Here is a 23996-nt window from a genome sequence, read left to right as displayed (position 1 = left end):
GGGCTGTCTATGTAACACATGCTCATAATGTATGCAGATCCCACTCCTGGGCACTCTCGCAGGCATCACCCTCATGCCGCTTGGTGTCATGCCAGTATGAGCCTGGAGTGGACAGAGGTGGCCATAATCAATGGCAAACCTCCAAATTGCCTCATTTTATACTGGCCTATTCCACAAAATGGGAGGAGTGTATCAAGATTTGCATAAAAGTGGGTGTTCCATCCCCTGTGTACACATTCCTGAGCAAGTTGGGGGCAGGGCTTAAAAGTGTCCCATGCATGGGAGGGATATGATGGGGCACGGAGGAGATGTCCCCTTTTTCTGGGTCTATATGTCAGAAGTTTGCTGAAAGTTTACTTACACTTAACTCCATCTGCCCCAGGTGGGCATGCTCGCCCCAGGCGTTGCAGCAGTAGGTGGAGGGAGTCTGGCATCTGAACTTGTACACCCCTCCACCGACACAATTCACTCTCCACTACCACATTATGGGGGTCAGGTCGGCCCCCTCTAACCAACCTCAGCATTCTGTGCCCGCTTATGACTGTACTGGTGGGTTTCGCTCTCTCCTGCAGCATCTTTTAGCCTCTATGTCCCTTTATACCCCTCCGTCATATATGGGTATCCGTTTCCCATTCGCTACACAGAATATAAAACACAATGTATATGGAGGTTTATTTCTATACAATATACTAAAAATGGGAACAGGAGAGGACACCAGAAGAGTGACAGAGGCCAGCAGCCTCCCACATCACAACAGCTGAATGCACATGGTAGGTTTGGTCTCTTCCCAAGGCAAATTTTATTATTTTTGGAAATGAAAATATTTCTGATGGGTCCAAAAAGGTGACTGGGAGGAAAGCGAGCAACAGTGATACTGGTAGTAATAGGACAGGCAGAGGATGGGGACAGACAGCAGGGAGGAAAGACAGGAGGAAATTGTGTTACCAAACAGTTTGGAAAGTTCTAGAAAGTTCTGGTTATAAAGAACTATAACCAGGAATAGAGAGCAGGATTGGGGCAAAGGGCACAAAAAAAAAGGACCAGGATAAAGAGATGTCAAGACAGGCAGCAAGGTGATAAAAAACAGGACAAGGATCAGGGTGGTGAGAAGGTAAGAGACGAAGACAGGTACCAGGGTGGTGAGAAGGTAAGGGAGGACAAGGGCCAGGGTGGTGGGAAGGTAGGACAGGAGGAGAAGAAATGGGGCAGTGAGAAGGTAGGACAGGAGGAGAAGAACGAGGGCGGTGAGAAGGTAGGACAGGAGGATAAGAACCAGGGCGGTGAGAAGGTAAGACAGGAGGATAAGAACCAGGGCGGTGAGAAGGTAAGACAGGAGGATAAGAACCAGGGCGGTGAGAAGGTAAGGCAGGAGGATAAGAACCAGGGCGGTGAGAAGGTAAGACAGGAGGATAAGAACGAGGGTGGTAAGAAAGTAAGAGGACACGGGCCAGGGAAGTGAGAAGATATGACAGGAGGAGAAGAACCAGGGTGCTGAGAAGGTAGGAGAGCAGGATAAGGACCAGGGTGCTGAGAAGATAGGAGTCTTGGCCAGGGACTAGGGTGGTAAGAAGGTAGGAAAGGAGGACAAGGACCAGGGCAGGGCCAAGGAGGTTGGAGAACATGGCAGGGAGGTAGGAGAGCAGGACAAGGACCAGGGTGGTAAGGACTTAGGAGAGGAGGCCAGGGATCAGAGAGGTGGGGAGGCAGGACAAGGACCAGGGCAGGGATCAGGGAGGTGAGGAGGTCGGAGAGAAGGGCAGGGATCAGGGGGAGCAGGACAAGGACCAGGGCAATGAGAAAGCATGAGAGATGGACACAGACATGGGTGGCGAGAAGGAAAGAAAAACATGGCTCATGTTATTGAGAAAGCAGAAGACCTGGTTTAAGAAGAGTTGGGATCCTAGCAAACTGGAAGCTCCCCGTACGATATAACGTATCAGATTGCATAAAAAAATAATAAGCTAGAGCAGTAAATAAGCAGTGGATATACACACTTTGCTTCGTATATAGTACATAATAGTAGCCAGGACACCGGCGGAACCTCCTCTCCCCGGCGGATGAGCAGAACTAGCTAATAGATCCTTTAATGCAGAACTGTCAATTCATCAGCCTCCTCCTCTCCGGGACCGGCAATGTCAGTCTTAATATGGCCTCCGTAATCCTATGCAGTGAACTTCCAGGGAAGATGTCAGCTGAGGAAGAGCAGGAACGAGATATGGATAAAATAATATATAATACAGAAGGTCCCCCCGCCCCCCTCCCCATTTCATGTATTAGGGTATAAAATAAAGTTCAAAAATCTTAATCCATACCCGCACCCCCCCATATCTGTCCCGTACGGGCAGTATTGCTGGCGGGGCACTGACACTAGCGGTGCATGGCATCCTCTGGTTCAGTGGCCTGTATGAAGTCATTGATGGGATGCAGTGCACTGTATATAACACTGCCCGAACACTGCATCTCTCCATGTGCTGTTAATGTATACTAAGAGCAAGCAGCAAGAGTGTTGATGTCAGGACTTCAGCCCGATTTCAAGGCTCCAACAAATTCATAGCTTGACGACCTCCATTATACTGAGGCCGATTAGGAGTCCGTTCTCGCTGTCTTCGTAAGCCAAAGTTCCTACCCAAGATGGGACTTTTCCCCCACCCAACAAGAACGGTCCAGGTCCAGACCTTTAATCCCTCCCTCGTGTGACCGGTCCGGGACCTTTCCCTCCCCTCCCGCTTGTACGCATCAGTTGTCCAATTCATGTATAACTAGGAGCTGGCTAAGTGTTCCACTTGGATGGTGCTGGTGGAGACGGTCAAACATAAGTCCTTGTGATGATCAGTCTTGAAAGGACTCATGTCAAAAGAGCACTGTGGACCGTCGGACGTGGGGGCCTGGGATACGGGTGTGAAATGCGCTTGTGAGGTTAGGATTTGCGTAGGGGGAGACTGCTGAGTTTCTGGAGCATTGTGTTTCCTCATGTGCTTCATCAGATATGTTTCCTGGGGAAAAGTGAAGGAAAACAAGAAGAATCAGTACATAATAATGAAACCGCATTTAAAGCGACCCTCCGGTCCTGGACGAACCAAAATGGTCAATATGACCAAAGAACTGACCATGTGGTGCCTTTCAACCAATTAGGCCAGAAGGTGGTGTAATTAGCATATGCTAAACACTTTTTGAACAGCACAATTTTTTTTAATGGCGCACACAAGTCCTCATAAATGATGTATACACTTATTATACAGGTTATTCTGGACGTGGCAATACCAGATATGCATTAGTCAAAGTTTTAGAACTTATTTAACCCCTTCCTGCTCAGCACCGTACGATTATGTCTGCAGGAAAGTAGTCCCCACAAAATGACGTGGTAGTACGGGCCGACGCCATCACTTGCAGGTTACAGCTGTAGCATCCAGATGGCACACTATCACCTGGGATCAGCGATAACTCAGATCCTGGCCATTTAACCCTTCAGATACAGTGCTCAATAGCAACCGTGGCATCTAAGTGGTTAACAAGAGGGAAGGAGCTCCCTCTATCGTTGCACTGGCCCCCGTAGGCAATGACTCTCAGTGTACAGTAAGTACTGCAGTGTATTATGTAAGTGATCAGATGATCACATATTAAAAGTCCTCTGCAGGGAAATAGAAAAAAAAAAGTTTTTTGTGCAATTACCGTATATACCGGCGTATAAGGCGACGGGGCGTATAAGACGACCACCCAACTGTCACCTTATACGCCGGTATACAGTGGAGAAAAAAAAAAATTCATTACTCACCTCCCACGGCAGGATGTCGCTCGCTCCTCGTCCCCGGCGCAGCATAGCTTTCTGAATGCGGGGCTTGAAATCCCCGCTTCCAGAAAGCTAATACACACGCCGGCAGCCATGACATCAGTGAATGCCTGTGATTGGCTAAAGCACACGTGGCTTCAGCCAATCACACTATTCAATGACATCATTGAATGGGTGTGATTGCTAACACGTGCGCCTTCAGCCAATCACAGCCATTCAATGCTGTCATGGCTGCCGGCGTGTGTACTAGCTTTCTGGAAGCGGGGATTTCAAGCCCCGCATTCAGAAAGCTATGCTGCGCCGGGGACGAGGAGCGAGCGACAGCCTGCCGGAGCGAGCGACATCCTGCCGGAGCGCGACAGAACACCGGGGGAGGTGAGTAATGAATTTTTTTTTTTTTACACTTTTTTTTTTTTTTTGTATTACCGGCGCATAAGACGACCCCCGACTGCAGAGCAGATTTTTCGGGGTTCAAAAGTCGTCTTATACGCCGGTATATACGGTAAGTCCTTTATTTTGGTAAAAAAAAATAAAAATACATATTTGGTATCGCCGTATTCATAATGACCCGTATAGTAAAACAAACGCATAATGTATCCTGCAATCTGAACACCTTATTAAAAAAAAAAAAGGCAAAAAATGATGTTTTTGTGTATTCCACTTCCAAAACAACTGCAATAAAAAGTGACCTCAAAATTATAATTAGTTCAGTAAACAACAAGCCTCCGCACGGCCCCGGGGGGGGGGGGGAAGGGTCCGGGCTTTTAAAATTATAGTGGAAATCTAAGATTTCAAGAGGAGGCACGCAGGCGGCCCAAGGATGCGACAAATGTATCCGTTGCATCGTAATCCGGCGGCACTTATCTAGGGTTGGTGTAAAAATGGCGGTTTTAGATAAATGTGCCCCAAAGTGTTTTTTTTTTTTTGCGCAAAAGTAGAAAAATAAAAAATATATATGAATAATTTAGGTATCTTCATATTTGTACCGACCCGCAGAACGGTTATGTCATTTATACTGCAGGCTGAGCACCATAAGGTTCTCTAGTAACAGAGAGGAAGAGGACGATGCAACGAGAGGATTAGAATACGCCATAACATAGGAGCCGCCAACAGACGGCAGCCGTATACAACCATATGAAGACGCACCGAAGTATACGCTCGGCTACAGATGGAACAGGTATAGACTTTAGCGTGCTTGACGGTATGAGTAGACAGGTGGACCTCTAGGGAGGTGGAGTCGGTGTACGCTCGGTGACAGTTGTGGCACTTGAAGGGTTTATCTTTGTTGTGCTGCCTCCTGTGAGACTGAAAGACAAAACACAAGAAAAGGTGAAGTTATGGAGCAGACGAAGGAGCAATGACCGGAGGGCTCTGAATACCCAGCTTTACGGAGCTTTCCCCCATGACTACGCCTTGCCCCATCACTACACCTGCTATGATTGGGAGGACAGGGGCTGCGTAGTCCCAGTTCGTGGTGCAAGAGTGTCAGCATAGAGGCGGCTAGTCTCCATCAAAGCGAAAGCGCTTATCCGTCTCATCTGCGTTTCTCTCATTAAAGCAACCCTCTGGGCTGGACAAACAAAGATGGCCGCCTCACTTCTCTCACTGCATCATTAGTCTAAGACACTACACACAGCTCTGATTGGCCGATGCTACTCATGTGGGCAGCGCTGGCCAATCAAGAGCGGCATGTGGTGTCTTAGAGCCCTTTTACACATGACATATCGTTCCGTGTAAATGTAGGGACCAACGGATCGACAAACAATAAATTAGTACGTCGTTCAGTTTATGCTGCATCAAAACTGAATGTTGAATCGTCCCATTTAAACAGGCAGTTGGTCAAGTATGAACTGCCTGTTTACTGTGAATGGAGGCGGGCGGGCCAGAATGATCCCCAGCCTGATCAACCTCCATTCACTAGCGATGATCATTCTTGTATAAAGCACAGGAACGGTCTGTCGGGCATCTGCGTTCGACAGGTCATCCTGTCTGTAAGCAGTCTCAGACTACCGATGCATACTAATACACAGGTTGTCAAGAGAAGCGAAATACGGCCATCTTTGTTTTTCCAGGACTGCAGGGTCGATTTAAGACTAGGGCTACATTGCGACTGACTGCGCAACCAAAGATCTCAGTGTAGCCCTGAAATCTCTAAAACCAACAGAAGTCAATGCAGGTCACATGGCAACTCACAAGTGGCCAATATCCTCAAATTGCACAAAATCCACCTTATGGATGAGAAAACATGCAATGCCCATGAATGTGCACTGTTCGTGTAAATTGGACAGCAGCCAGATGGGGGTTCGTGTGCCGTTTGATGCACGTTGCCCTCGAGTCCCCTGGGGGCCACTTGCATGTACAGCTGCGTGCCACGAGCCTTAGGGTGTCCCTTCTATGAACGTCTGTTTGTCTGTGGTCACCGAGCTCTGCAATGATTGTTCCCCGCAATACCCTAACCTGTGCAATGTGTCGGTGGCTTGGTAAATGGCACCTGTCCGCCTGCTGTAAATCTGGCAGAACGGGTCAAAGGTTGGATACCACAGAGGTATAGATGCCAGCACCAACGCCACAACCTCCTATAGGGTCCCCAATGGCAGCATGCAGAAGACCGAACATAAAAGTGTCATCATGTTCCTGGAACAAGTGAGAAAAGACATATTACCTGCAGATTTGACAGCTGGGTGAACGCCTTGTCACATCCGGGATGGACACATTTATAGGGCCGGTCGCCTGTGTGAATCCTGAGTGCAGAGATGAAAACAAAGAATTACATCGACAATCCAGATGAGCATTACGGGCAGCTACGGGAAAGCAGCGCAAGGAGGGGAGGGGGATGTTAATGGGGGGAGGGGTGAAATGAGCAGACAGGATGTCATCCCTCCCCTGACCCGGGTTTCCATTCAGACACGTGTGCATGCGGTTGGTGGGGGGGAAGGAGGGTGCATGCTGGTGTCGGGGCTCCCCCAGCTCTCTCCTCCTGCCCCCTTACCGTGTATGTTGCTGGAGGTGAGAGAGCTGGCGGAAGGCCTTCTGACAGTAGCGGCAGTTGTAGGGCTTGGCCCCCGAATGGATGCGCACGTGCTGGGCCAGGTAGGAGCTGTTGGCGAAGGTTTTGGAGCAGTGCGGGCACTTGTGAGGCTTGGACACCGCAATATGCACCTTCGTGTGGATTCTGCCAGAACAACACAATGGTTGGGAGAGGGACCATCACAGAACCGTATGTGTATGCACCCTGCCAATTATCAGCACGAGGCCCGGGGACAAATCTATGGTGTATGTATAAAGGGAACACGCTAACTCGGTGTCTATTAATCACGTGTGTATGAAAACATGCTAGAAATTCCCTACATCCGTGTGGACGGTGTTTTTGGAATAAATGCAAAAGAAAAAAGTAATAAGTGTGTAATAAAACATTCTGCAACTTGTTAATCTACTTTTTAAAGTGTCCTTCCGGACCCAGGACAAAATCTGTCCCAGAACCAGAGGAGGGGGCAGTATCGCATGCCGCTATCCGTTGATGCGGGTGTTCTCCAAATCCTCTTTGTTTTTGCTGCACCAGTTCTCTGATTACCTGATGCACAGTGGAGTTGCACTGGTAGTCTAAGACACTATATTCTGCTCTGATTGGTCCGTGCTGCTCACATGAGCATCACCGGCCAATCAGTAAGCTATGTTAAGTGTCTCAGACTACCGTTGTACAATGTGCACTGGATCCGCATTAGTCTTAGGGTTTACTAAGGACGACTATCCTTTTAGCAATTGGTGGAAATAGTTGCTACAGCGAGTTGTTAGCGTACGAACGACTATTCTTCATGTTTGGGGAAGCACTCACATCCCCGCAGCGTTCACCGACAACACATCTGTTTACACCAGACGATATTTAATCAGCCAGTGACTATTTTTAGGTGAGCTGAAACAAAGAGACTAGTGAATGAGTTTTCACTTGTCACCCTGTTGGTGGCCGTATTTACAAAAGATAAGTGTCGCTCACATTCGCTTGACTGAGTTTGGACATTAGTTGTGTGTGAAGCCAGACTGACTCTACACACGGCTCCGAACGGTCAGCACCAGCCTATCAGAAAGATGTGCGAGTGCCTCAGAGCACCAATACACAGTGCACACCGGGTAGCGGCAGCAGCAGTGAAACCACCTTGGAAGACTGAAGAAGGGCCTGGGAACGGGAAGATCTGAAGCAGAAGGGCACATAATATCTCCCCGCTTCTGATCTGTGGCCAAATGTTGTCTCTGGGTTGCTTTAAAGAATAACTGCACTATTTAAAAACTTTTGACATGTAAGAGCAACATGTCAAAAGTTTTGATCAGGGGGGTCTGGATGCCCAGACTCCTGCTCACCAATGAAATGAAAGGTCTGCAGCACTGTACCCCTATGACTTTCGCACGTTCACTTCTGAGCTGTGCCTCTTTGGCTGTCTGCACGGTCTTTCGTCTCTTCTCGGCAGCTGAAGACGGATAAATAGAGGTCTACAGAAGTCTATGTGTCCGTCTTCAGCTGCAGAGAGAAGCTGACAGACAGCAAAGACAACCGGGGGGGGGGGGGGGGGGGGGGGGGGGGGGCCTCCAGATCAAAATTCCTTGTCAAAAGTTTTTAAAAAGTGCAAATATTCTTTAAGGATTGGTGTCAGTGAATGGAAACATGCAGGGCTAATATTTCTCACAGCTGAGAGTTTGCTACAACTGGATCCAGTCTAGACGATCTACTGTGAGCCCAATTCCAGGCTGATAAGATTTTACCTGCACTGATACACTGTAGCAAACCATCAGGAGAGGAGAAATGCTTGTACTGTTGACGTGTTTTAGCTCACAGAGGATTGTCTAGACAGGATACACTTGTAGTAAACCCTCCTCTGTGAGAAGCAGGACGTCTCTTCTTCCAGAGGCTGCATACTGGAATGTTTCCATTAACTTACTGGAAGCGGAGATGTTGAAAATGGTGAAGAACTGAAGTATAACTTACTTTTAAAAGTTGCAGAACTTCCTACTGTATAATGATTAGAGGGGAGCGGCAATACCTGACAAAGCCACAACTGCATATGTGGCGCTGTGCCTGTGTAAACAGTGAAGTTGCCTGATTGGCACTGGCCATGAAGGTGGAAGGGAGGGGTGGGGGGGGGGGCATCAAAAACTGATGACCTATGCTAATAGCTAATTAAAATACGCAACAGGACAATTTGGTTGCAGAGGTGTAAAATGTGAAGATGACAATTTCGGGTTTTGCGTTTTAGCCTACCCCAACCAACTACAGAAGATACGGGCCCAGGAACAGGCTGTGTGCATGTAGAGATGAAGTGTACACTGTTAGGCGGGTGGGGAAACATGCTGGTGTCGGGGCTCCCCCAGCTCTCTCCTCCTGCCCCCTTACCGTGTATGCTGCTGGAGGTGAGAGAGCTGGCGGAAGGCCTTCAGACAGTAGCGGCAGCTGTAGGGCTTGGCCCCCGAGTGGATGCGCACATGCTGAGTCAAGTAGGAGCGGTTGGCGAAGGATTTGGAGCAGTATGGGCACTTGTGGGGCTTGGAGACCGCACTATGCACCTTCGTGTGGATCCTGCCAGAACGACACAAAGGTTGGGTCTGGTACCAGGGTGAAAATGAATATGGAGAGGCAGGTGCTGTATACAGGTGTATGGGTGTGTGAGCCTGCTGATACAAGGCGTCTGTCTAACCCCTAATAGTAGACACTGTTCTGCTCCTAAGGATTTCAGATTTGTGTGGTCGCTGCTCATGGCGGTCCTGACTATGATGTTGTAACATGATGTGCTGCAACACGCATCAGTAGGCACATGGACACCCGTCCTTGTGCCATCCGGTATGTTCAGACCCTGAACACTGCATTCTTGATATTCCAAAAAAATAACACACACACACACACACACACACACACACACACACACAAAAAAGGCTGTCTACATAGCCTAATCGGCTATAACGGGTCCGTGTTCCATTTGTGGAATACACGGACAACATATGGTCAGAAAATACACCCGTGTAAATGTGCCCTTAGGCAAAATGCCCATTGGCCAAATTTTAATTATAAAATCCACGCAAGTCTCCTGCACGGGAGATCCGCTCCTCTTGCCGCCCATAGGGAAGCATTAGCATCCGCACAGCAAGCAAAAGCATGCGGATGTGATTTTTTTTTCCCCCGGCATGCGGATCGCACGGGCAGGAAAAAAATCACAGCATGCTCCATTTTCCTGCGGATCCCGTAGGGACGCGGCACACCCGCAGCTGTCACTGCAGTTGTGCCACAGATCAGCAGATTAAAAAAAAAATCACTGCGCATGCGTTGGGTGTGTCGCCTGATGCTCCCAGACGCATCCGCCGTGCTGAAGAAAGAAGATCCGGCCGGCTCAGAGGAGACCCGCGCTGGATCCTGAGAGGTAAGAAACTGTCTTTTCCTCTCCATGTCCGTAGGCACGCACGGATACCATTGTGGGATTCAGCAGTGGAATCCGTGCATGTAAGTGGACATGAGGCCTTAATTCAATTAGCAGGGTTTTAGGTCACCCATGATCTTTGGCGCTGGTTCGTGGCTTCTTGCTTCCGATTTTCAATTAAAGGGGTTTCTGCGGATGAAAACTACAGGTCACCAACAGCAGGTTGGTGGGAGTTGGCAGCACGGGAAACCTGCAAATCAGATAATGAGAAAGAGCCGTGGATGGCTGGAACCGTCAAAACATCGTTTGCAGCACGGTGGCGGCGTTTTGAGAGTTCCGGCCATTTGTAGCTCTTTTTCATCAGCTGTTCTGTGAGGGTCCTCGTTGGTGGATCTCCGCTGATCTGCTGTTGGTGACTATCCTGAAGGCAGAAAAGCCCTTTAATTATTACGAGGCCCTGCATGCTCTACACTAGCAGTCTGCAACTTTCTGTTGTAGAACTGCAACTCCCAGACTGCTGTTTTGCTCTATACCATAAACTTGGGATCAATTGGCCTTTATCTTTCCATTACTTGTGGCTGATAAAACGTTGAGATTCTAGGATTTAGCGCTAATCTGTACGATTGTCGTTCAGTCTACATGCTTGCACCATCTGAATGATAAACGACAGTCTGCCTGTTTACTGTGGATGGAGGCGAGCAGGCAGGAATAATCTCCGGCCCGCTCCGCCTTCATTCACTGAGCGAACATCGTTCCTGTGTAAAAGCCCAGGAATGTTCATCACTGGGACGGCCTCTCAGGCATCTGCGTCCCAACAGGTTGTTCCGTGTAAAAGGGCGCTTACTTAGAAAACTGTCATTAAACAAGGCCAACTTCAATGTGGTGTTTTGTTACAGTGTAACTGCACTTTCCAAAAACTTTTAATATACCAAAAAGTTCTGATTGTCTGAGGTCCAAGTGCTGAGCCCTCACCGATAGCTAGAATGAAGCAGCAGAAGCACTCGACCGAGTTGTCTCTGCTGCCTAGCTTAACTACATAGAAAGTCAATGTGCCTGTCTTCAGCTAGTCAGCAGTGACAGCACTGAGATGAGCGCTTCAGCTGTTTTGTTCTAGCCATCGGTTGGGGTCTTGGCAGCCAGACCCCCAGCAATCAAACTTTTTGGCACGTTCCTATGACTTGTAAAACACACTTAGAAAGCGCAGTTACAGCTTAAAGGGAACCTTAGCATCTTTTAGCAGTTCTCACAGAGTAGCAGAAGGTAGCGACAGTCACACCGATTCTAGCGATATATCTGCTGTATGAATCTGTGCAGTAGTTTGGGAGAAACTTGCATTTTGTTTACTAGCAACCACAAATAGCAGGTGTACCGAAAGTAGTCCTGCAGATGGCCATACCAACCCCATCCTCCAGCCACTGATTAACAGCTGTCTGCCTATTACAGTGCATAGCGAGACAGCATTCAATCAGCGGCTGGAGGGCAGGTGGGCATGGCTAGCTGCAGCTCATGAGTACGGAGGACTACTTCTAGTAGTCTTGCTGTGTGTGACTGGTAGAAACCTACATTAGAAGCAAACTACTGCATACATACAGCGGATATATCACTAATCAGCGTGCCTGTCCCTACCCCTGCTCTAAGCGAGGACTGTGAGAAGATGGTGACATAGCATGTAACCTATAGCCATATCTGGTGCATGCTGCGCTGCTCATCCACTGCGCCAGTATGAATAGATCTCGCTCGCTGCGTTATGCTTAGTGCAGGGCCCGAGGGGTTGCTGCGTGACACATTTTCCCTTTTGGTGTTGACTTTCTATGTCATATTCTGCCCCCTCAGGCCTTGCACTAGGCCTAATACATTTTGCCAGGAGTGTTTCTTTAGCCATTGTATCAGGTAAACATGTATTGTGAATGTGAGTGTATACGGGCTAACCTCAATGGTGGGTGTATTCTGCTGCAGCAGGCAATCGGATTTCCCCGCCGCCTTACAGGCTGCCCTTCTAGTTGGGGCGAAGCCATAAACAATACAAACTTCGATTCGATGTCCTGCATGTACATCAGCGGTAAATGTGATCTATATGTAAGGTGCTGCACCTGTGATCTCACTCACTACTGGGACGGGAGTGACCTGTGCGTCGGCCGTGTGCTGCACCTGCGCTGGTGGACGAATAAGCAGCTGTTAGTGGGAAAAAGAGACACCATCCTTGTATGCAGCAGATATGGAAGAGACGAACACGGCTGACAAAGGAAGAGTAAGCTTCTACAGGATCTCAGCGACGGAAATGTTTGGCATGAGTGATCTACAGGGCAGACAATATGGAGGATGATGATGGCACAAAGAAGAGCAATGCATGATGATTACAGCGAGGTGGAAAGGTGAGAAGCAGGGAGAAGAGAGCATGACTGATGCGGTAGCTGTGGTACCAGCGGATGTCAGGCAGACGGGCACAGAAAACACAAAGGGGCAGGAATAAGGAAAAGCGAAAAGAGGTAACAACAGGCAGGAGAAACTGGAGAAGGCCGGGACGAGCTGCAATGAGGATGGATGTAAGGGTATGCTCACACAGTCGAATCTGTGTCACTTTTATCTGTGCAGATTCCACTTCTAGAATCCGGGACAGAAATCTGCTGCGGTTATACCTTTCAATTTAAGTGGATTTAGCCCTTTTCAATTGGCAAATCTGCGTACAGAATTCCCTCCGCCGAATCTGCATTAAAAAGTGACATGGCGCAAATTCTAATGGTTTCAGTGCCGATTTGATGCAGAATCGGCATGGATACCGCTTCAAACCCATGTCGAAAAACGCAGTGTGAACATACACTAAGGATCTAGTGAGGATATGTACACATGGCGGATTTGAACGCGGATTCTTCTGCGTTGATTCTGCTTCTAAAAATCGTGTCAGAAGTCTGCGGCTCAGCTGTATATTTCTACCGCGGCTATGCAGCTGTAGGACAGCGGATCCGCACGCATTTTCAGCCCTTTTCAATGGGCAAATCCGTATATGGAATTCCCTATGCAGATTCCAAGCGGAAACTACGCATAATCCGCATCAAGACGAGACAGGTCTTTCCTTTTTTTTTTCCCCACGTGGATTTGAAATCCGCACCGCGTAGACTATGGCGCAGATTCCCATTGAAAACAATGGGATGTGGAGTTGCTGTAAAATTGGTAAGGATTCTACTGCAAAAATCCATCCTGTGAACGTACCCTTAGGAGACGGCAGGGAATGGAGGAAACCAGGAGGAAAACAATATGGTGGATGGAGAGATCAGAGAGGTAAGGACAATGCGGATGGAGAAAATAGGATGCAAGAAATGGGTAACAAGGAATAGAAGTAGGTAAACAGAGACAGAAGACGAAATGATGAAGGAAGATAAATTAGGCAAGAAATTAAAGAGGCCGAAGCAGATGCAGATACACAAATGTGGCAGCGGTACAACATCTCAGCTCCACATATATGACACATAAGGAGAGCGTACTTGGACGACATGATAGCTGTAGAGTATGGGTCAATAATAGAGAGATGATGATGTCTTAGTGCCGTGTACAAGGACACATATACACCTGCTGGTAAGAGACATGTGACACGATGTCCGAATGGAAACCCTCCCTGTCACCACAGACTGACTGGATGTCCTAGAGCAGCATCACATTCACGTCACACATCTCCGTGTCGCTAGCACTGCGGCCCTCAGCAGGCATCCGCTGCCGCTCTAAATACATTATAAGAAAAGTCTAGATTTTGTCTACTTGCCGAGGAATCCGCCTGGACCTTTATGTACGTAATGTGTTATACAAGTAACCAGAATGCATCCCTGTACCCCACACAAGGTCCAATCAGGGTTCGTTCAACACGACTTACTGTTTCTGAAGAACCCTAGTTGTGTATAATGTGAAATGGCTCCATCAGTGCAGCCAAAGCCCCCCCGTGTATAGACATAACACAACTCGCACACTCCCAAAGCTCCAAGCTACATTTTCTTCCTAGCTCCCTTTGCAGATTCTGCCGTTTGTCCCTGCTCCTCTTACCGTGTGTGCTGCTGGAGGTGAGACAGCTGGCGGAAGGCTTTCTGACAGTAACTGCAGGTATAGGGCTTGGCCCCCGAATGGATCCGCACGTGCTGAGCCAAGTAGGAACTGTTGGCGAAGGTTTTCGAGCAATGAGGGCACTTGTGGGGCTTGGCCTCCGTGTGAGACTTGGAGTGAATCTGCATCTCAGACTTGGAGAAGAAGGTGATGGAGCACATCCGGCACCTGGAAGAGAGAAGGCAGACTGTCAGCTCCGCTGGCCATACTATAGGAGGTGAACGGTGGGAAGGACTCTAATGAGATAGCCATTGTCTTTAGTGGAAAGAGCTGGGAACGTGCAGCGTAAAAGGGTAACAGGCATTTACATTTTTTATAATGTACAGAATAGGCAATTCTAAGCATTTTTTCCAATAAATGGGAAAAACCTCTATCCAGCAAGAAGGAGCGTTGCTAGGGAAATCCGACTGCAAAGCTGATTATGGAGATCCTTTCACTGTGCTGCACTGCCGTCTGTAGAGCAGACACGGCAGCTTACATAGAAGAGGTTATTAAACGGGTTCTCCTTCTGTTATCGTATTGATGTATATGTTAAGTTAAAAAAAAAAAAAAATCTGTAAAAATCATTTAATGGAAAAAAAGGGGAGTACCCCGAGCATTTACTAGCGATGATCTATTCTCAGGATAGTCCAACTTAAAACACTGCATTTGGTAGGAGACCCTCATGCAGGCCAGATGCGGTACAATGTCCCAGGGTCCCTCCGTTGGACGTCGCACACAAAGGACTTTTTCAATGCTCCTAAGGTTGATTGAAACAATCCAGATGTTTACACTAGTACGCTGGTGCAACTTTTTGGGCTTAATGCCTTCAGCATATGAAAAAGCTTGGAACTCCCCTGTCTGCTTACAGGCAGCTGTGAAGTCCCATAAACCTGCTGCAGCTAATGGCAGCGATCAGCCATGATCGCTCGGTTCCGTCATTGGCTGCTGCAGCTTGTTTGTAGGCAGTCTAGGCACGTAAAGTGATGTCACAGGGAGACCCAAGTTGGCGGCGGACAAACAGAGGAGCAGGGAAAGGTGAGTAATTGCTAGCTTTTAATTTAATGCACGGAGGACCCGGTGATAGGGGTTTCCTCAACTTTAATTTCTATTTTGCCCATAGTTTTATAATGCTCCTGCATCCTCTGTTCTTTTAGCACTATATGAGAAGCCATCCTGGGCTACAGACGGCTTCTCCTCCCTCACATCATGACCGCTCTTGCTGGGACCCAATGCACCATGACAGTGTCTCATTGTATCTGGTTGTGAGTATTACACCCACTGAGACACTGATAAAGGGCATCCGATCCTGGCATGGGGCAGGCGCAATGTGAAGAGAAGCAGTCTGTAGCTCAGGACGGCTTCTCCTCACACAGCGCCCGGGGGGCATAGTTCAAAAGTCCTTCCTGCAATACTTCTTTTCGCACGCAGAATTCTGCCTGCACACTGGAATCTCGGCGCTACTGTGCAACCTGCATAGGCTACAGTTAACCATTTCACTTCTTATTTCTCAGCAGCACTTATGCCAGGGTCTCTGTAATACTTGTAACCTGATGCACTGAGACATTGACACAGTGCATATGGTCCCACCACAAAATAAAGAGGAGAAGCTGTTTGTAGCACCAGACAGCTTCTCCTCCCACAGTGCTTCATGTCAGAGTAGGCGGAAGCATTATACAACTATGGAGGAAATCTATATGGAAATTGAAGGCAGACATTTATTATAGGGGTTTTCCATGACTTTTACTATTGATGACTTGTCCTCAGTACAGGTAATTAATAGGTGATCAGTGGGGGTCTGCAGCTTGGGATCCCCAGCAATCAGCCGTTTACCAGACCCGCTGTCAGTGCAAAGAGCGCTGGAAGCAAACAGCATTGTTCATATTGCAGTGGCTCGGGCAGGTATTGCATTGAATTCAATGGTAGCTGTGTTGCCTGCAGTACCACCTCGGGCCACAGTAATATGGACAGCGCTAACTACTTTTAGCGCCATCTATACTGATAGAGGGCCTGGCGAACAGCTGACTGGTGGAGATCTGTAGCAGCAAACCCCCATCGATCAACTGTTGATGACCTGTACCGAGAATAGGACATCAATAGTAAAAGTCCTGGAGAACCCCTTTAAGTGTTCCTGGCATTTTTTGTGCAGTGTAGTATAGCTGAAGTTTATAATAGACGCTTCGCTAATACAGAGCAGGTCCCAAGTGGAGGACCCCTTTATCATATTCCCTAGTAGGGCTATCCAGAGTGGACAATACCACACAATCCAGTAGGATTACCGATAGGTCTTCCCATCTTTATGATGTTCTTCCTCATCTTCATTAGACAAGTCATACGGGTCGTGCAGCTCAGGTAGTGTCGGTTCTGGGATTCTCTTCTTTTTCCTTCCACGGCCTGATTTGGGGACACCTACACCTCCCATCTCATGGATCTTGGCCTTGGTAAGCTCTGAGACAACTTGTAATGTCTGGGAACCTGGCAAAGTTGACACAATCATGGTGGAAGGGGCAGAAATTGGAAATGTTTGACCAGACGACGATGGAGTAGTCACAAGGGATCCAGAAGGAGACGTGATGACCAGGCCAGCTGTAAGAGGAGAGACACAGAGCAATCAATATGGGCCCGATATTGCACACTAATAGCATTACTTAACGTAGACAGAGCTTTACCTGCAACCAAACAGCTCAGCTCTACGGCTCTGATCACATCTCGTTTTCTACACTTTGAAGGTATACATTGGGAGTGCTCCCCAAAGTATACCTCTGCTGTATCTATAAGCCCCCATGCACCCAACGTATGCCGAAAAAGTGTATTTTTGCCATACGGTGGACCGGTATACGTCAGTAAATCTTTTCTTTCACTGTACAGGAAAGCATAGTCCACTACATTTTTACAATGGGAGCCTATTGGTGACACATCCCTCTGTATACCTATATACATCACAGCCTCTCCTCAGTGTTCTAGGTGACAGTGGAGGTTGCAGCGGGCCTGATCATACTCGGGGTCCGAGAATAAAGAAGAGTATTGTGTGGCGCTGCCCCTCTCATTTAGGCAAATTATAGAAAAGGATGGTGACGGAGGCTCCGCTCACACTGCAGTGTTAAAGGGAACCTGTCGGCAGTTTTGAGACGGTTAAACCGTGTACGGCTGCAGGACAATAAAGTTCTTCCAAATCATATCCTGTAATTTTGCCTGAAGCTACATACCTTAAAAAATATAGTTTTTTTCCAGATTTTCCATGCAAATAGCATCTTAGCAGTCGGGTCCAAACAATCTCTACTGCCCGCACTTCACTTGATAGCCTGACCCCTCTCTGGCTGAGCGACAAGGATGACGTCTTCTATGTCATCCACGGGACGATCCAAATCTCAAGCATGCGCTGCAAGGCCACGGACCAGCGAATGCACCGAAGTAGAAGTTGTTCGTCCGAAAAAGTCGATTTTTGTCCAATGATAAAAAACAAAACCAGCGCCAATAGATTGTTGAGTGTCGATTGGCCCACATACAAAGACCACATGATCCGCACATGCGCCGGTCCACAGTCTCACGGTGCACAAGCGAGATTTGGATCATCCCGTAGAGGACATAGATATCTGGATGCAAGGACAGAGTTATTGAGTGAAGTGAGGGCGGCAGCGACGGTCCTGGCTGCTCGGGCGCCGCGTGTATAAAACGCAGAACCTTTTAGAAGTAATCGTCCATGACAGGCGGCTTCAGACAACATTACCAGAAATGATTTGGAAAGAGCTCTACTTTATTGTTCTGATGCCGTATGCGGCAGCACTTCTGACAGGTTCACTTTAAGGACAGGTACCTTTAATAGACCTCCATTGTAAGTCACTGGCCTATCACAGAGCTTCCGTAGCTGAACAGATAACTTAAAGGGATTTTCCTCAGATTTAAGACATAGGATATCCCCATGCTGGATAGTTGAATATAGGGACCCCCCCCCCCCCCTTAATAACCCTGCTGCCGCCCACTCACTTGCGGTCATGAGCCCTGTTGTGGGTACAGGCAGGACTGTGATGTTCTGTGTAACCGACGATGCCTGACTGTGGGGGATCCCATGAATCTCCACCTTGTTCTCTCCATCCACACTGATGCCTGCAGGTAGGGACATGGACGTGGGGACGGTCAGGAGGGTGGGGTAGTGTGAGCTCAGGTTGCAGCCTTTCTCCTGGATCAGCTGCTCTTTCACTTTGTTTAGGAACATGGAGTTGTCAATCTGCTGAAAAGAAAAAAATAATATCAGGTGAGATCCCCACCCCGTGCAACGCCTGCCACACGCACTGCGGCGCTCAGCACATACTCTTGTCTAGAGGGGCTTCCCATTGTATTTTACTCTACCCTTGTCAGATGACATAACCCAGGAGTGGCCACATCTGCAGTCCCAATCGCCCGCTGCTTGCAGTCGGGGGGCCACTTTTTTTTTTTACCTGTAGTGTCAAACATCGTTCACTGTATGGAAGCAAAATTGATGGTCACCCGCCGGTTACAAGGGACGAAGCTGCGGTGCGTCAGTAACGACAGCTCAGACACAAGCGGCTCTTGACTTTGCCTGCTGTATTTGTGTTAGGAACCAGCAGGTAGACAAACGCTGTGGGCTGTTTAACCCGTTTACTTTCATTTTACTTTATGCCTTCCTAGGTTTCGAGTTCCTTCACCTGATGAAGGTCTTTATATCCATGCAATCTATAAACTGTATATGACAGATCTAAGTGGTCATGTGACCGGTCCAGAGATCAGCGGGATCCTGGGAGTTGCAGGGACTAACCAGATCCGTCACAACCCAAGAAATGCAAGAGCTGACATCCCCTTTAAAATACCTTCCTCCCCACCACCAAATCATGGTGACAGCACTAGCTGGGACCCAATTACCCAACATTAGATATTAACCCCTTAGTGACAGAGCTTTTTTGTTTTTTTTCCTCCCCCATTTAAAAAATCCTAACTGCTTTATTTATCCATCGACGTCACTTTATGAGGGCTTGTTTTTTGCGGGACGACTTGTATTTTTCAACGGTGCTATTTAATGTGCCATATAATGTACTGAAAACCTTTTTAAAAATTCTAAGCGGAGAGAAATGGAAAAAAACGACATTCCACCATCTTTCGGTGCATCTTGTTTTTACAACGCACAAACCAACAAAAATGACCTGATAACTTTATTCTATGGGTCAGTGCGATTACTACGATACCAAACTTATAGAGGTTTTTTTTCTTGCTGTACTACTTGTATTTTTTTTTTAGAAAAGGTTTTAACTTATTTTCCGCCATCTTCTGCGCTCAGTAACTTTTTAATTTTTCTGTCAACATAGTTGTGTGGGGGCTCATTTTGTGCGCTACGTCCTGTAGGTTCCATTGGCACCATTTTTAATACATACGACTTTTTGCTCACTTTTTATTACAAAGCACATTTCTGGTGTTTTTTCTTCCTTTTCGGACGACGTTCACCATGCGGGGTAAATAATGCATTACTTTAATAGATCTTTTTTTTTTCGGATGCAGCGATACCAAATATGTATTTTTGTTTTATTTTGATTCTTTTATTGTAAATGTGGCAAGAGGGTTTTGTTTTTTTTAACTTATTACTTTTTTTTCTTTTTAATAATTAGTAAAAAACGTTATTGTTCTTATTTTTACCTTTTTTCAGTCCTCTTAAGGGATCACAACATGCGATGCTTTGATCGCTCCTGCAGTACGATGTAATGCCATAGAAGGCCCCCGGCTGCCATGACACCCACACGGCTTCCTGCGATCTCATTGCGGGGAGGCCATGTGGGACCCCCAAACATCGAGCGAGGGCTTTAAATGCTGCTGTCAGAATTGACAGCAGCGTTTAAAGGGTTAACAGCCCAGATCGGCCGCACGGCTCATCGCAGCTGTTGCTGCCGGGTGTCAGCTATAAAAAAAAAAACAGTCGGCACTCGGGATGTAAGGAGGGAGTCACTTACCTGTCCAGAGACCGTAGGCACGGCAGGCCAGAAATAGGAGTTGAAATGAGACTCCTCCATGGCTCCTGCAAAGAAAATGGAGATTAAGCCGCATGCTACATGGAGTACATCCTTTTTCAACATCTACAGAATAGATTAGAAATGAACAAGATCCCTACAGCCTCCATTTTAGCATCCGTGGAGCCATCATTTAGTGATGGGGTCACACAGGCTTCATAGAAATACCCTTCATTAGAGCTCCTGGCCCTCTCACGATTGGCGCTTCCTGTATGAAAAGTATCCCCATAGAATAAGGCTGGAGTCACACGGGACGGAAATCTTGCGGAATGTCCGCAGCGGGACTGCACGGAAATTCTGTGAGATTTCTGCAGCAGAAAGGCTGCTTCAAAACCCGCGTCATTTTCAGCCTGTATTCCGCTGCAAAAATCTCTCCCCTTAATGAGAAGAGTCTGCGGCAGAAACAGCGCCAAAACTGAATTGGATCTGAACTCCGCGCCTTGGGTTAGTTTCCACACAGCAGTGGACTGTAGGAGGGTCTGCATGGAAATTTCGCAGCACTTCTGTCTAAAACCCCATGACAGGTTTTCTGTGGATCAGTGGGAGGCGAGAAGGGAGGGGGGGGGGGGGGGTGAAACGGGCTGAACTGGATGGACATTTGTCTTTTTTCGGCCAAACGTATGTTACTACGTGTGAATCCACATTAGATGGGAAAATCCAGCGAGCTGAGTGACTTCCAACAAGACTGGGTCATCAGGGCTAGACTAGCCGGGGCCGGGATGTCACAGCCAACTGCATGGGGTTGTCTCATGCAGCGGTGCGGAGAGTATACCGAGGATGGTGTGATCGAGGAAAACATCCAGCAAAAGGGGATCCTGTGGATGGAGACAACTCGTTGCTAAATGGGTCAGAGGAGGATGTCAGGAATCGTTGTGTCGAACAGGCACAACAAAGTCAGGAATAGCCGGATACAACTAAGTCCGGACCGCACAGCTCGCCGGTTTTTACACGGATGGGCTATAACAGCAGATGAACAGTTCCAGCGCCATTGTGTCTAAGAGAAAAGGAGAAGACGCTAGCGGGCAAAAGAGCGCAAAACTTGTATCAATGAGCAGCAGAAAAACATCTCCTGCTCAGATGGATCCAGATCTCTGTTGCTCCGTGCTGATGGGAGCTCAGAATTTGGCACAAGTGGCATGAATGGATGACCCCTTCTTCTCAGGCTGATGGAGAAATGATGCGGGGACGTTGTTTTTGGCACATCCTGAGCGCTCTAATTACTGTGAACGGATGTCACACTGCATTGTAACAGCTTTGAAAGCCAAAGCAGGTCCCACACGCTACTAGATGGGGTCTCTGATAAGGTGGCCATTCAGTGTGTATGCAGTGCCGCATCTATAAGCAAATAATCTATAAAAATACTAATTATGCCATTCTCACCGCCCTTTTAAAGGAGATGAAACACACAAACTCTGCAGACTGATGTAGCTGCGGAGGACGGAGGTTCTGCTCACCTCTGCACGCTCCTCGGGGTCGAGTCTCTGCAGAGCAGACCAGGGAGAAGACGTGTTCGGATCAGTTCATGAAGAAGGTCTGTGGATCTGCGGAAGAAAAGAAACACTGAATCACATGAGGAAGGATTTGTACCGCCGACCGGGTGCTTTTACACGGGACAACCTGTAGGGCGCCTCCGATCACAGTAAACAGGCAGTTCATACGCGATACTGCCTGTTTACATGGAAAGATACACCATTCAGCTTTCTGCGTGCGGAAACCAAACGAGGAAAGAGAAGCGAACGACTTCGTTCGTCATTCAGTCGCGGCGTGCGGTTACACCGAGCGATAATCATTCAGATTGTCGCTGGATCGCGGAAATCTGAATAATCGTCCCCCGGTTCACACGCGGGAGATGTGTAATTCCTGCGACTGCAAATCAGCTCGTCCGCGTGACGGGGATGTTTTGCAGCAGTTTTTTTGATGGACGAGACACGGGGGCACCGAACCTGCGAGTATTCCCGTAGAAGACACATAGACCGTTATTAGAGCAGAAGCTTAACCCCTTAGTGACCACTTACTCCGTGCCTTAAGGACCAAGAGATTGCAAGAGCCGTGTCTCGTTGACATAGCTGTACGCGGGCGGGTTGTATATCTTAATGGCAGCGCTCTGCGGACACGATATGCGGTATAACGTACAATTTTTTTTTTATTGTGCCCGTTGTCAGCGGGTGTCAGCTGTGAGAAACAGCGGGCACCTGCATTGTATGGAGCAGGATCTTCATGCAAATTCCTTTGCAAGTCATTCAAATACGAACTGCGACTTGATCAACCGGCGACTATTATGTTGGTAAGCTGAAACAAAATGAGCGGCTTATCGCTGGTCACCCTGTCGGTGGCCGTATTTACACGGAACGATTATCGTCTGCATTCGCTCCTTCGAGCCATTATTCCGCCAATAGTCGTTCGGCATAAAGGTACCTTAATATATAAGGGATGGTCCCGCAATACTCCATTTATCCCGGGGCGCTGTGTGGAGATGTATGGTCAGGCACAGCTAATAACCGTCGGGTACAGAGGCCGTACCTGCAGCAATCACCTACCTGCACATCAAACTGCACTTCTAGGCTTCTGTCATGCATTTCTGATGCTCCCTGTGTTTTTTACAGGCACTTGTTTTTGTCACATATAGGCTTTTTATGCCACTTTTTTCCCCCTGTATATGCCAGAAAAATAATAAGTCAAAACTGGTCAATATAAGATTGGCGCAAGTCTGTTAATTAGCTAATTGGGTGAACATCGTGGCCTCTTCACTGCATACCAGTGCCGTACATTGCATAGTGGTGGTGCCTGGTACTGCAGCCTAATCCCATTCACCTGAAGGGGATAGATCTGCACTTAGGCCAAGTGATGAATGAATGTGATCACTCTGACCTAAGAAGAGCCCGTGGCACTCCCTTATCTGTAGTGTAGACCATCAATGTGACCACAGTTGGGGTCCAGCCCCCCACCAATCAGCAGCATGAATGGGCTACGATGCTCTAGTGAAGTGAGTAGTACCAAGCAGAGCGGTAAGTATGGTCGAGCTGCGGTCCCTTCATCCCTGGTGGTCCTGATACCGCACACCGACGGCCCATCACCAGATGACATCGCGGAGCACGGGACGGGAGGAAATGTTTATCTCCGGCTCAGTACAAAAGCAACAAGGAAAATAGTGAGTGACAAAATCCCCCTTTTATTGGCGGCGTTGAATGCGATTTTCTCTGGCGACCGAGACCCGCCGGCCGAGCGACAAGTGAGTTACAAAGTTTTCATGTATTATTAAGTGTCAGCAGTGAAGCGCCGCACTTACGGCCGCGGCTTTAATCACTTGCGTGACATTATCCTTCATGCCGGCGTCTATATCTGCATCATCCATTATTTACCCCGCTGGGTGTTATACCGCCTCACGCTATAATGGCTTCCGCTTTCCCATTTTTCGTCTTCTCAGCGCAGACAGATGAATATTTGAATGTTTTAATATCAAAGTCTCTGACGGCCGCTTACTTTTAATGGAGGAGACACTGGGGGCGGCGAAATATACGGGGAGCGGAAAATGCTTCTGAAACAGCGCAGCACCTGGTTGTATCTGGTACTGCAGCGTTAAAGGGGTTTTCAGGACTTTGGGGACTTTTTTTTCTGGATAAATCATCAACAGATGATCGGCGGAGGTCTCCGATTCTCAACACCGCAGGAAGCAGATCACGCCGTCCGCACTGCAACGCCAAGGCTGGGTACTGCAGGCGCAGCTCCTATTGAATACGA

At 48.0% G+C, this 23996-nt stretch overlaps 1 protein-coding gene across 7 annotated transcripts in view; it reads right to left on the bottom strand.

The window, feature by feature from the left end:
* Positions 1-655: 655 nt before the first annotated feature.
* Positions 656-23996, bottom strand: part of ZNF384 (zinc finger protein 384) — a 36165-nt gene continuing 12824 nt past the window's right edge. The window contains exons 2-11 of one of the 7 annotated variants that reach the window (XM_066601275.1): positions 21713-21799; positions 20202-20266; positions 18232-18475; positions 16527-16833; positions 14212-14436; positions 9168-9350; positions 6777-6959; positions 6450-6528; positions 4934-5092; positions 656-2993 (exon numbers count right to left, since the gene is read on the bottom strand). In XM_066601275.1, coding sequence (XP_066457372.1) covers positions 2760-2993; positions 4934-5092; positions 6450-6528; positions 6777-6959; positions 9168-9350; positions 14212-14436; positions 16527-16833; positions 18232-18475; positions 20202-20261 — 1674 coding nt within the window. In that variant the 5' untranslated portion in view covers positions 20262-20266; positions 21713-21799 and the 3' untranslated portion in view covers positions 656-2759. The remainder of the gene's footprint in view (positions 2994-4933; positions 5093-6449; positions 6529-6776; positions 6960-9167; positions 9351-14211; positions 14437-16526; positions 16834-18231; positions 18476-20201; positions 20267-21712; positions 21800-23996) is intronic. The other 6 variants (XM_066601276.1, XM_066601278.1, XM_066601277.1 and 3 more) reach the window with 6 other exon arrangements.

This window comes from Eleutherodactylus coqui, chromosome 4 (assembly GCF_035609145.1).
Source record: "Eleutherodactylus coqui strain aEleCoq1 chromosome 4, aEleCoq1.hap1, whole genome shotgun sequence".
Lineage (NCBI taxonomy): Eukaryota > Metazoa > Chordata > Amphibia > Anura > Eleutherodactylidae > Eleutherodactylus > Eleutherodactylus coqui.
The sequence above is the reverse complement of the archived record's forward strand: the minus strand, read 5'-3'. Positions and strand labels throughout refer to the sequence as shown.